At 33.5% G+C, this 13476-nt stretch overlaps 1 protein-coding gene across 6 annotated transcripts in view; it reads right to left on the bottom strand.

The window, feature by feature from the left end:
• Positions 1-1830: 1830 nt before the first annotated feature.
• LOC141450247 (growth factor receptor-bound protein 10-like) overlaps positions 1831-13476 on the bottom strand; it is a 123779-nt gene continuing 112133 nt past the window's right edge. For 5 of the 6 annotated variants that reach the window (XM_074120452.1, XM_074120456.1, XM_074120451.1 and 2 more), the window contains 6 exons: positions 10112-10342; positions 7074-7166; positions 6172-6317; positions 5607-5717; positions 4805-4898; positions 1831-3617 (listed from right to left, as the gene is read on the bottom strand). In XM_074120452.1, coding sequence (XP_073976553.1) covers positions 3396-3617; positions 4805-4898; positions 5607-5717; positions 6172-6317; positions 7074-7166; positions 10112-10342 — 897 coding nt within the window. In that variant the 3' untranslated portion in view covers positions 1831-3395. The remainder of the gene's footprint in view (positions 3618-4804; positions 4899-5606; positions 5718-6171; positions 6318-7073; positions 7167-10111; positions 10343-13476) is intronic. The other variant, XM_074120457.1, reaches the window with a different exon arrangement.

Raw genomic sequence — 13476 nt, 5'->3', positions numbered from 1 at the left:
TTCTTGAATATATACATTCAAGAATTTATATATATGTATAATATACAGAAGAAATACAACTAGAGAGAGATGTGTGTGCTGAAAGATCCAACAGATAATGCATTTTTTTTTTTGTTGTTTTGATGAGAATACGTTAAAAACAAATTAGCTACAATAATAATTATCAAATAATAACAAGAGATTTGAAATTAAATAAAAATTTTTTATAGTAAATGAAATGTGACTTGCTAGGCACTTGGTGGGTGTAACCTGTAGAGGAGGGTGGTGGTTGGTTATCATAATATGAGGTTCCCAATCAGAAGAATTTTGTTTATATAAATATATATAACGAAAAATATAAATATTGTTTGCACAAGAAAAGTGTTTGATCCATCCCTTTTCTGCTTAATGTTGGGTCACACTTTTTTTTTTTTGTTCACCCAGGCGACTCCAGGGAAGCTGTGTCCTATTCTGGACATTCTCCGCTGTCCCTGATTTTTTATGAAGCTGCTGCGAATTAAAGCGCCAACGACCACATTTTCAGCGGATTATAATGGAATTAACTGAAGTGCAACTAATATTCAGGAAAAAATTAGTACATTTTTTTTTGTTTTCAAAAACATGAGAGCTTATCCAGAGCACGGACATCGGGAGATGGAAAAAAAAAACCAAAAGAGCTGGTAGCGATTCAAAACTGAATCTAACTGGGATGGCTAGAGACAAGAGGATGTCATGGAAAAGACGGACAGCAATGGTATCTTTCTTATAGGCAAGTCGGGGAATCGACTCAAAACTCTGAAGCCAATCAAGAAGTCCTATCAAGAACTTAATACCTCCATACAGGGCACATCAATCTCGTTCAAGCTGTGTAATATATATTATGCTTGTATATTGAATGCAACAAACCTTTCTTAGACTCTACGTCTTTATACTCGTAATAAATGATTAGCTTCCATGAGGGGCCAATTGTTTTGGGTAGAAATCTACCCAACCGCGATTCAGAAAGAGTGAGTGACACCTACTAAATATGGTAGTTACTACTCTGAACAAAATTGAAACCAGAGCACGGACATCGGGAGATGGGAAAAAAACCAAAAGAGCTGGTAGCGATTCAAAACTGAATCTAACTGAGTTGGCTAGAGGCAAGAGAATGTCATGGAAAAGACAGGCAGCAATGGTATCTTTCTTAAAGACAAGTCGGGGAATCGAATCAAAACTCTGAAGCCTATCAAAAAGTCCTATCAAGAACTTAATACCTCCATATAGGGCACATTAATCTCGTTCAAGGTGTGTAATATATATGATGCTTGTATATTGTATGCAACAAACCTTTCTTAGACTCTAAGTCTTTATACTCGTAATAAATGATTAACTTCCATGAGGGGCAAATTGTTTTGGGTAGAAATCTACCCGTCCGCAATTCAGAGGGAGTGAGTGACACCTACTAATAAATATGGTATGTTACTACTCTGAACAAAATTGAAACCTAGATATTGCCTGCCTTGCAAGAGGTTTTGAGTAACCTCGGGAATTTTGCACAATTCCCTTTGCTGGATACTAAATATTGTCGCCTGGGTGGAAGGGAATCAAACTAAATACAGCATCTTTTTCTTCAGCGACCCCTCACTACGCTTAATTTTTTTTTTCTTTTTTAATTCATAACTTCTTAACTTGGTGGAGGGGATGAAAGGCCAAGATTTACCATTTCCTTTTATTAATATTATTTTTTTAATTTTTTTAAAAAGAAACTAACCACACAAAAGGCAATAGAATTTTTTTTAGGCACAGCAATCCGTGGTCTTTTATTTTTTCATTTTGGCTATTTTTAGAGTAGACATTTTTGGACGTAAAACCCGCCTAAAAATATAGGCCTTCTTAAAAAGGATAATGATTGAAAAAAATCATTGAATTTCCACCCACACAGAACTAGAAACCATTTGAAATGTTTATGAACAAAAGCACTGAGGTGAAATTCAGTCTTGCATTTAAAAAGAAAATACAAATTTTTGAATGTGCCTTTATTCTCTCTTTTTTTTTTTTTTTTTTTTTTTTAAATCAATCAATCAATCAATCAATAATTAAATCAGGAAAAAACGCAGTTTTTTTTAAACATTTCTAATCAAACTATTATCAACAACTCCTCTCACAAAATACGATATTATTTCCGTTTCACATGTATTTTTAGATACATATTCCGCATTTATTCAATCAAATTATTTATTACGCACTATCTCTTACCCAATCATATTAATTATAAGGTACTTCTGAATTAATTATTATTATTATTTTTTTTACTGTTTAAAAAGGTTTCTAGTCTTTTCTTTTTTTAAAAAAATTAAAATTTTCATTCTAATGGAAATATGAAAAAATGAACTAATTAAGAGTCTATTTTCCATTAGTAAGAAAATTTCTTACAGGCGTTACTCTAGCTTAAATAAATTCAAGAAATAATAGAACTTGTCAACTTACCAAGAAAACTAATTATTATGTTAAAAAAAATTATCAAAGAAATTAACTTACTTTAAAAAAATCATGAAAGTATCAGAGTGATTATAGTTCGACAACAATTTTTTCTTAAAAAAAATCTCTAAGAAGCGTTTCATTCAAGATAGAATGAAACTCAAGAGTTCTCCACGATATTTTACGGGATGTAAACAATGATGAAAGAAGTTTTTTTTTGCTGAAGTAAGTAGCTGGATACCACACAGCAGAAAGACTTGGGGGCAGACTCTCATCTTCAGTAAAGCAGAAAGGTTATATCCTTAAACGGTTAAATGATGGGTTCTTTAGCTGGAAAATTTAGTCAACAGTGTAGTTCATATTGTGAGAATGAGAAAGATATAAACACTGTAGCATTATTTTTTACTGAGAGGAATCTTTCAGCTGGTTTTATATATTTACTATTTATAAGTAAACAAAGGCGTTAAAATAACCTAACATTGAGATAACCAGTACAGCTTAAAAAGATGATCTTAATATACATAAGCTCCGCGCTCAAAACATTCCATTTAATTATTGTTGTCGAACTATAAATAGTAGTGACAATACAAAAAAAAAAAAGTATTTATTATTTATTTAATTTTACAAATGGTACGGGCCGTTTTAGCAGCTTTTTATCATTGCTTTGTAGTATAGAATTTTCAGGTAAGAAATACCTGGTCACAAAAGGAGATGATCTAACAATGGAGGTTGCAACGTGAATGAAAAAAATTAAAAAGACTTTTGCGCCTTGCTTATTTGTTAAAAATAATATAAAAAAAAACTTAATTGTTAAAAAGAAAAAAAATACTAATAAAAGATTAATAATAATTGTTTTTTTAAAAAAAGTCTTAAAATTAAGTAGAAGAAAAAAAAGACAAAAAACAGTTCAGTCAAAAGATCGACTAATATATCGACTGTTGCTGTTCTGATTGTTGTCAAAATTGTACTTCACCAGATCCTCCGCTTCCGCCGCCACAACCAGAACTAGCCACAATGCCACCACTTCCGTCTCTTGATCTTTCCAAATATGAAGTCAATCTTGTTGGTAAACATCCTGCGTTCAATTGATAAAACTCGACAAGTTGTAATAGATCAAAGAATTTTGTAACGCCGCTATCCAGTGTAAAACAGAGTGTGTCTCGTACAGGATCGGTAATCTGGAAAATTAGAAACCATTTTGATAAACTAGTTAATAGGAATTAAACACGAAAAAAATGGAAATGCATTTGGGAAATCTTCCCAAGCACAATACTTTTCCTGAGAAGAGTCGTCAAAATGAGCGAATTTGCTTGAAAATTTTTGGTAAGGCTATAACTATGAATATATAGGTTTCGTGACCGTAAATTATTCAATTAAGGATACAGAATCGGTGAAATAAAAAATAACAACTCGTCTTTTTGCCAAAGTTTCGACAAATATAATGTCTTCTTCAGGGCGTGGCTATGCGGGTTGGTTGTGTTACAGAAACTTGTTATATTCAGGGCCTTCAGTGCCGCTTCATCTGTCCGAAAAAAATGCAAATCTTCCTATTTCTAAGATCCATTCGCAGATTTTTCCCAGCGCAGGCTTTAATGGCAAAGACCTCGGCCTGAAAGACAGTGGCGTATCTCCCAAGAGCACTCTCAATGAGTACCTTAGGTTTAGCCGCATACACTCCAGCTTCAGTCCCGCAGGCCATCTTGGAGCCATCCATAAACCACATGACTCCCTTCTGGCACTGTTCTGTCCAGTTTACCCTCCATTCATTCCTCGATCTGAGGATCACCTGAAACGGTGTCTCAAAACTGTATCTAGGACAGACACTGTCCCCAACCATGTCTACGACCGGTAAAGGGTCGACCTTGCCTGTGATATTCACATGCCCAATAGAGGAGCTAATGCGCCTCCATTGTCCATTTCTAACTTTTTATATTCAGTTTCTGTAACTCAACCAAACCCGCATAGCCACGCCCTGAAGAAGACACTATATTTGTCGAAACGAACGGCAAAAAGACGAGTTGTTGTTTTTATTTGACCGATTCCTCGCCAATTTTGAATCCTTAATTTAAGGCTATAACTTTAAAATGTTTTTCTTGAGAAAGAAGTCAGGGTTGCTAGACAATATGGGGCCACTTTCTTTAATCTCTATCACATATATTTATTTAGATGTGCAGTTATCATGGAAAGATCAAATAGAATTATATATGAAGGTAATAAAGATAAGCAATAAACATTGTTTAAAGGTTTCATGCAAGAATTTTGGTTAGTGGTCTTAAGTCTTAACAATTCCTTTTTTAATATTTAATCATCAAAATTATTATAAAGAATAATGAATTTTTAAAACACAAAATGAAATACTACTTACCGGTTGTATTGGCACATGTATAACCTTGCTGGAACACTTTAGAGAGAGCACGAAGCAACCAGGATTGCTTCTACTTTCTCGTACTAGAAAGACCCTGCGCACAAATTATCTTATGTCATTAACATTAATATGTACATAATCATACTGATTATCCACATTAAAACCATATGGATAATTGTAAAACTATTAGTTACCAATTTTAGAACCTACTATTGTTAAGATCAGTTCAAGTCTTCCTGGTTATGCCAATAACCAAAAATTAATTCAACAATTTTTATTTTCAATTTTATTAAACTTCAGCAATTGACATTCCATGAAAATTATGCTTTATCCCCAGGGTGAGAAGATGGTGATTTGTGTAACTCACATGGTTCTGGAAAATCCGCGTAAATTGTTTCCAATTCTTAGTAAGTTTTTGCTACGGTCGTGCAAGAATCCTGCTTAGATCCTGCATGGATAGAAATGACTGGGGCTTACATGTATATTTCAACACTGTATCGTAATGTTCATCAGGTTTAGAGTGAGCTTCTCTTTTTCTCTATCCCGTAAAAAAAAAAAAAAAGCTTTAAGCTCCACACAGAATTGGAGGAATAAAAGTAGGTAGGGAGAAACTGAAAAATCCTTTGGCAAAAGTAACTTAATGCGGTCATCAAGAATTGTTGAAGAACAATTATAGGGTTTTTACTTTTGTTGAGAATGACGCTGTAATTGTCAAATGTAAAGCTTTTACAGCACCTCCTATGCAAATAGAATAAGATTTAAAATAAAATCTTTTACAAATATTCTAAAAATGGTATCTTACCCATCTTGTGTCCCATGATTCATAATTAGGGAACTCGCTTGCTCTCTAGATAAAGATTTATGAAACCATGGCTGTCCTTGATGTATGGAGTCTGTGGCCACGCAACCTCTCCTAAAATAAATTAATTAATAGTTAAAAAAAAAAAAAAAGAAATCCTTATAGCAAAAGACACTGGCCAATTTTTTCTTGAAGAGATCCTAACCAAGAGCTCCCAGTACTAGCAGCACTTCTCTTGTAATATTGATTTAACAAGGACATAGTTCTTCGAAACTGAAGGGCCTCTATTAATAGACATGCCTTTTTTCTTTTCATTTACCTATCGTTCATATATCTAGCGACAATCTTGAGTTTTTAATGAAAAAGCGGGCAGCCTAAAACCATTTTCTATGAAATACATAAAAAGAAATAGAAAACAATTGAAAGGACTAGTGGTGAAGAAGATGAAGAAAGAAAAAGGAGTAAAAAGTAATATATCATCAGTTGCATAACCGAAAGAAATAAAGTAAGCGCATTATGAATGCATACAATGCAAATTTAGTTGCAAGTTTATTTTTTTAATTTTTACCTGGCTTGTTGCGCCACATTCGCACGCCATCTTTTCTTCCAAGCAATCCCTTCAGATATAGCTATAGCTTTCGCTTCAGTCGGGTCTTCAACAATCCTACCTTCCCTTCCGGTAAAATCCATTGCCACTCGAGATCGTATGCTTTCCTGTCAATAAAATGTAATTATATATAAAAATTAAACTTTTTTTTTTTTATGTGACAATAAACTTTTTTAATGTAAACCTCTCGAATCTATACCGATAAATCAGATACCGAGATTTTGAATGTTCAGTTAGTACCCAGCACAAAAAGTTGGTACAGTATTCTATAAAAATGTGACCAGAAAGTAAGTTGATTACTTAAATGTACCAACGAACCTAATAGTTAAAACGGATAGAGTGCAATTAAAATTGTAAGTTTCGAATCCAGAAATATTGTCTCACTTAATTTTGAGAACTCTATTTTTTGTGTGACACTAAATTTTTTGAGAGATTCCATTATAAAGAGAACTTGAAGGAATGCTTTGCATAAATGATGATTAGAAACTGAATATTTGGCAACAAAAATTCATTAAAACTAAAATTTAAGAACACTGGTTTTTTTTTTTCAACTTAAGTTCTGCCATTTACAAGAAAATGACTATTTATATGCACTGTCAGCAGATGAATTGAATCACCAAACGAAAATATATATTAAAAAACAGAGTCCATTTAGTGTCATCCATCAATGTCAGAGCAGACAAGAAAAAAAATATATGAAAGAAAATATATAAAAAGAGAACTCTTTTTGAACGCATCCATTTTAGACAATATGGGAAAAATCATTAACCATACCTATTCATGTAGTACAACTAAAAAGTCATCATCAAAATAAATGATTTTCTTATGTTTTATTATAATATTAAAAAAGTTTTTAAACCTACATTTGGTACTGCAAAGCTATTGTATTCCTTTGAGTTGACAGATTCTTGCTTATTTTTGAAGGCCTTGTAATTCTCTCTAAGCTGTTTTCCGTACTGTAAACAGGTATTTTCAATTTTGTAATTTTATATATATAAATATTATTACTTTTATTTATTACGGTTTAATTATTGCAATCAAAAAAATGAATTGAAAAAGAAAAAAATTAAATTTTTATTAACTCAGAAACAAGTATCTTATCCCACACTACGTGAAGTTGCAACACACACAGCAGGTTATATTTGGATAGGTTATATTTAGGTTATTGATTGCACATTTCAGATAACCTACCCCAAGCCATCTGTGCTATGTTAACTGTCCTGAATAATTTAAAACGATATAATTAAACATTTATACAATTTATTCCAATAATCTGAGTACATTTTTTTTTGAATTTGTAGAAAATACTCCGAAAATATCTGAATCAAACGTTACGATAAATAATGAATAAAGCAGATTAAAACAAATCTGACATTAAAAATTCACATAATTACTTTCTCAAATCATCTTTAATTTTACTTCACTTTATTGAAAGTGTCCGCATCAGTCGACTTTCTCTCGTTCAACACTTGATGTTCTATATTTTACATTTTTACGATTTTTAAAACATTTACCTAATTACTAATCTAATGAAACAACATATTAGTCAAAAATAACTCTTTTAGCGAAAAAAATCTCAAAAAAAAAAAAGGGAATAATTTCCGTTCACTTGACTGGCATTTCCGGTTGTAGAATTATTCCTCCAAGTTCGAAAATTACTAACTAGACTAAAACGAAGTTCACAGTTTCCTGTGACTTTGTTTTTCAAAAAACATTTTTTTTTTTTTTTTGGAATTAATGGGATTATAGGAAAATTTGATCAGGATCGCTATATTTCCTCTTTTACCAATTGCAGCAACAGAAAATAAACTGCAACCATTTTCGGGGAGGGGGGGACGAGAAGTCCATAGATATTTAATCTGGTCCTTCCGATTTAGCTGATTTGAATCGAATGCGATAGTGGCATTTGATATATCGAAATTGAAAAACGATTTTTCGTCCAGTAGTTATATACTGACCGACACAATTTCCAAGAGGAACCACAACCGATTGAAAAAAAAAGTAGTTCCTTATTACCATTTACTTAGAGAAAGAAAAATGGCCATTAGTTCAAGGTCGATCTATGCAATATGATTGAAGAAAATTTGAATCGATAATAATTTGTGGTTTTTTTTAAAGAAATCCTTCAGTATAAATCACATCAGATTTAGGAAATTTAGGAAAAGAAAAGATTTCTTGATAAGTATTCTTTGCCCTCCAGTCAACGTATATAGTGACAATTATAGTGAGGTATTGCATAATCTCCCACTCTGCCTGGGGCAATGGAAAATTATTTCACATTCAGCCGAGGACTGTCCCACTAAGTCTAGTACATATAACAAAAGAGCTTTTGTGTCGCTTAGTTTAATGACTTCCTAAATTGCATAACTAAAACAATAAATATAAGTAAAAATAATTTAAATTCTGAAATACAATTGAAGACATTTTAAAAGTGTATTACCAATTAAGACTTGGAATTCTCAAAAATGCTAGCGGCGTTTTACATTGGACGTAATTAACTTTATTTAATGGGCAAGAATAATGCCTTAAAACTAATTTAAAATATTTGTGGAAAGTAGGGTAAAGAGTTGCGGCACGACCTGTCTCTTACGTCAACAATTTTCTCTATGTTTTTGTTAATAAATATTAGTAGACATCAAAAGAAAAGAACTTTGGTTGCTAAAGTGAGTCCTAATCAATGTACGAGTATACTTCGTTTTGGGGTTCGTCTCTGAGCTGTTACAGACGCACATACATTTGCAAAAAAAAAAACTTTTTCAATCCGAGAGAAATTAAAACAGCCATATCCGGCGAGAAACCTATTTGTGCACTTCCTGTTTCAGAAGTAAGTGGATTAATTACGTCACTTAATATCCACTATAATTTAGCATATGTATTTTTGTTTTTATTCAACCTTTGATTAATTATTCACAGATGCAATGTAGTGGAAATAGCTGAATATGAAACATATGTTTAATAAAATTGCATTAAACATGCAACAAACATTCGACCTTGAATGATTAACAAAAAAAAAAGAACATATGTGCTTTTAAATTGGATAGTTAGTCGAGTGTGCGCCAACCAGAGATTGTGATCCCACTAATGGGCTTTTTCTTATCTAAGATTCTCCAGGTTTTGTGCTACATTTTAAAGGTCGGAAAAATCATATAATATGTATACTGAAAAGGTATTTTGAAGCGAAGATTTCATCCCCTCATCGTAACTGTCCATCATATTTGTGATAGTCGATAGATTTGCTCGTAAATAAATTAATTTAAAGAGAGAACTTGCACAACATAAGACAATTCTCAAATCACACTTATCCTTCAAACTGTATCAATTATTTAATCATAGTTCTACCAACATTATTATTATTATTATTATTATTTTTAATGATTTAAGGCGCGCGTCAACATCTAAGGTTATTGGCGCCCGGAGCTTTTTTCAGTGCACTGCCGGCCTCCGGACAGTGTTCTCTCGTTACAGACAACACTGTCCATCACCGGACAGTGAGCTCTAAGAAGCTCCTAGAAAGAGGAAATCTAAGGGTCAGCAGCTGGGTTCATCGTTTGTAAAACTGTATAGAACACTAAAGTAACAGTTTACAGCGGAAGCCGACCCTAGTACTGTCCGGAAATCAATTTCTCTAGAGAAATTAGTGAAGTAAAAGTTATAATTCTACGAGCATTGGATGATTACAGGAGATTTATGGAAAATCTAAGAACTGGTGCAGGCCACTTTTACACACAGAAGACTTTGTAAACACAATAATGACGTCAAGACTCGGAAGTCTTTCTTTTGTACCCAATCAAAGGCTTCCTCTTAGAAAAAAAAAAAAAAAAAAAAGGAAGTAAAGACCACATTTATGCCACATATACATCGCCCAAATAGGACATAAGCTAGAAATGGCCATTTGAATTACCTTGGCAAGCCTCATGACTGTTAACCAACAGGTCCTATCCCTCGCACACTCGCAAGAAAGGACGATACTGGAGGAGAAATCGTCTTCCGTGGTACGCCGCAAGCAGATACCAAATTCTGTAGGCGCTCTGAGCTGGTTTTTAGCATTTAAGCACGAGTATATCTCGTACTGTCTGAGATCGGCCAACGGTTGTAAATCTTGATGACTCCGATCATCTTCACCACCTCCTATCTGGAAAATAGAACATTGTGATTGAAATAACTCATTTTTTTCGGCGGCACCATGCTAAGATCTCCAGGCCAGGCCCCCAGCTTTAAGATCTCAAAACTGCAGTCTTAAGTTTTACGGATCAACCAGACTAGCATCACTTTTAAGTTAGTGCAGCAATCGACCCAATCGTACTGTACTTAATATTTGGTGTGGACATGATGTCTTGGCCGCAATGAGTTCACAACTCGATTGGTGTTCGAGAAATCGTAAAAATCGAAAAGAGATTCAGTAAATTCTCACTTCCAATCATTCCACTCTCATTAAACATGAAATTTTACCAAGACTTTCAATACCAATCAGTTTTTGTATGTGATGACCCTTAGATTTTCTCTTCCTAGGAGCTTCTTACAGCTCACTGTCCGGTGATGGACAGTGTTGTCTGTAACGAGAGAACACTGTCCGGAGGCCGGCAGTGCACTGGAAAAAGCTCCGGGCGCTAATGACCTCAGCTGTTGATGCGCCAAAAAAAAAAAAAAAAAAAAAAAAAAAAAAAAAAAAAAAAAATGATAATAATAGATCTAAATTAAGCAATCGATACGCCAAGTTTACAAAACAAAAGAAGCCAATTTCGAGAAAGTTATAAAAAAAAATCTGAAAAATCGATTCATTGAACTGATAAACGGACATATCCGGTCAATATTCGAAAAAGAAAATTTGTAAAGCATCGCAACTCTTCCTCTCACCTAGCTGGGGGGGGGGGGGGTGAGTAACAGAAAACAGAGAACTTACGACCATGAAGACTAGATCGTTAAATTTTAATTAATCTTGAAGAGCTCTTTAACAAAAAAAAAAAGGATAGAAAATTAATTTTACCGGAAATAACACATCAGGCAGTGGAATCTGATTTAAAATTATAATTGCATTTGCATAAATAATTTCTGTAAATATTAATGCAGTCATTTCTTTCTTTTCCTTAATTACTGTGCTTTGCAATGAGAATAATTGTTAAAACATCACTAATGGCTAATTATTACGTAACAAAAACAAAATCTGGTGTTTTCGAAAAATTAATTATTAAATTTTAAGAATTACCAACTTTCTAAAAAAAAAAAAAAATTGAAATTCATTCGTCAGAACTTTCTGGCAACACTGCTTTTCGCTGACTCAATTGGGGGGGCTCGAAACTGATCATTTCCTGGGAAAATTCGAAACCTAAACTTTCGATTCGATAGCAATACTTCCATTTCTTACAGGGGTAAGAGGAAGTGAACAGCACGTTTAGTTACGCTAATAAAATACTTAAAATGGGCAAATTTCACTGTTATACTACAGAAGGCTGTCATTTATTTCTGTAACAGGCCAGAGAATGAGAGACAGACAGTTGTTGTGGTTGACAAGAGACCGAACCAAGATGTACGGCTCTAAATATGGATTACCTACCTACCCACCAGTGGTGCTCTAGACGGGCACTTCCACGGGACCACCACTGAAACACCAAATATCTTCCTTCTATTTAATCACATCAAAGTCACAGTTATAGTTGGACTGAATGAACTGGGTGTACGCGGGCAACACAATACCATTTCCCCAGGCTACTGTCAGACGCTCGATTAGATATAGCACCTGGAGTGACTCATCTAGATGACACTGTCACATTATCGTAGTCCTTATTTAATAATTATCTCTTTATTCACCGTTTATCATAATTTATTGTGCAAAATCTAGCGCATTACTCACACGAACTTTACTTTTAAAATAGAAGATTCTCATTGTTTCCTTCGAACAAGAGCATTTTTAATTTAACTTTTAATAAAGAACAGAACCGCTATAAATGGTGAGAAACGGCGCCCTGCTTAGCAATCTTCCTTAAAATAAATTTTGTTTATATTATTTTTTATCTTTCTACTGAGCAGCTTTGCAGTAATGAACAGCTTTGCAGTAATGCGCAACTTTGCAGTAATGAGCAGCTTTGCAGTGATGCAATAAGTTTTTAAAAAATCTGGAATGAACATTCACACGACCGCTAATCATGTAGACAGAATCAATCTCTCTTGATATACCTTACACTATCAAACAATAACAGCTTACAACTAGTTTTTGAGAGTAGCGCATGTGCAGAAGGCTGCGAAATGCGTCAGTCTTTGGTTTAATTCTTGAACTTTCAAGCTTCATTTAAACGTAGAACATACATAGTTTAATTTCCCTACCCCTTTACCTAAGCTGCATTTGAAGTATTTATAAAAGACCAACAAACGGTTTGGGCAGGCTCAGCCTTGGAGCCTAAAAGAGAAACTATACAAGCAACGTCACTAATGAAAACTAAAAAAACTCGCGAGTTTGAACTACTGTCGGCCTGAAATTCGCCGAAAACCACCCATTAATGATGAAAACAAAAGCAAGAGGACTATGCCGTGAAATCTGCCCTAAATTACACACATGCCACTTTGATAAGTGATTATGTCGGTAAAAGCCAATCTATGCAAGCCTGTAATCGAAACTATTGCATTTATCATGTATAAGTAGATAATTAAGCCTGAAAGTAGTAGAAAAGAAAGCTATTAGTTTGTGGCTTTTCCTCTCCTGTCACGGAAATTACCACTTTTCACCTTTATCAATTCTTTTAGTAAAAATTTTTTAAGGAATTAAAAAATAAAAAGGAAAACCGTTAAGATAATAATTTTTCTACGCACGCAATAAGTGTTTGCGATAGTTCCATTAAGTTATCTGCCATTAAGTACAATGTTCCGTCATACTTGCCAAATGGACTTATTTTCTTGTTTCAAACCCACAAGGTCAATGTTCTTTTAAAAATATAAATAAAAATAAAAATTGGTGTGAAAACCCTTCTACAACATTCTCTTAATCAATAATTACAATTGTAACTCACGTGTTTAGGAGCCTGATTCAATAGCCTAAATACAAGATATGTATACCAAAGACGACTGTATCCCGAACTAATAACCCCATCGTGAACTTTATATTTAAGTTTTGAGAAATGTTTCAATGTAATGATAATGGATTTTCTTCAAATCGAAAAATTCTGGAAAAGAACGATTCTTTAATATTTTACACATAATGAAACCATAAATTGCACTAAAACGGCACACTGTAACTGTAAGAGCTGTAAGCTGTAACCTTCTTGTGTACCTCACGCA

The sequence above is a fragment of the Rhodnius prolixus genome, unplaced genomic scaffold (assembly GCF_049639745.1).
Source record: "Rhodnius prolixus isolate KJV_2025 unplaced genomic scaffold, Rpr scaffold_2, whole genome shotgun sequence".
Lineage (NCBI taxonomy): Eukaryota > Metazoa > Arthropoda > Insecta > Hemiptera > Reduviidae > Rhodnius > Rhodnius prolixus.
Note: the sequence above shows the minus strand (reverse complement) of the source record. Positions and strands in the feature narration are given on the sequence as shown.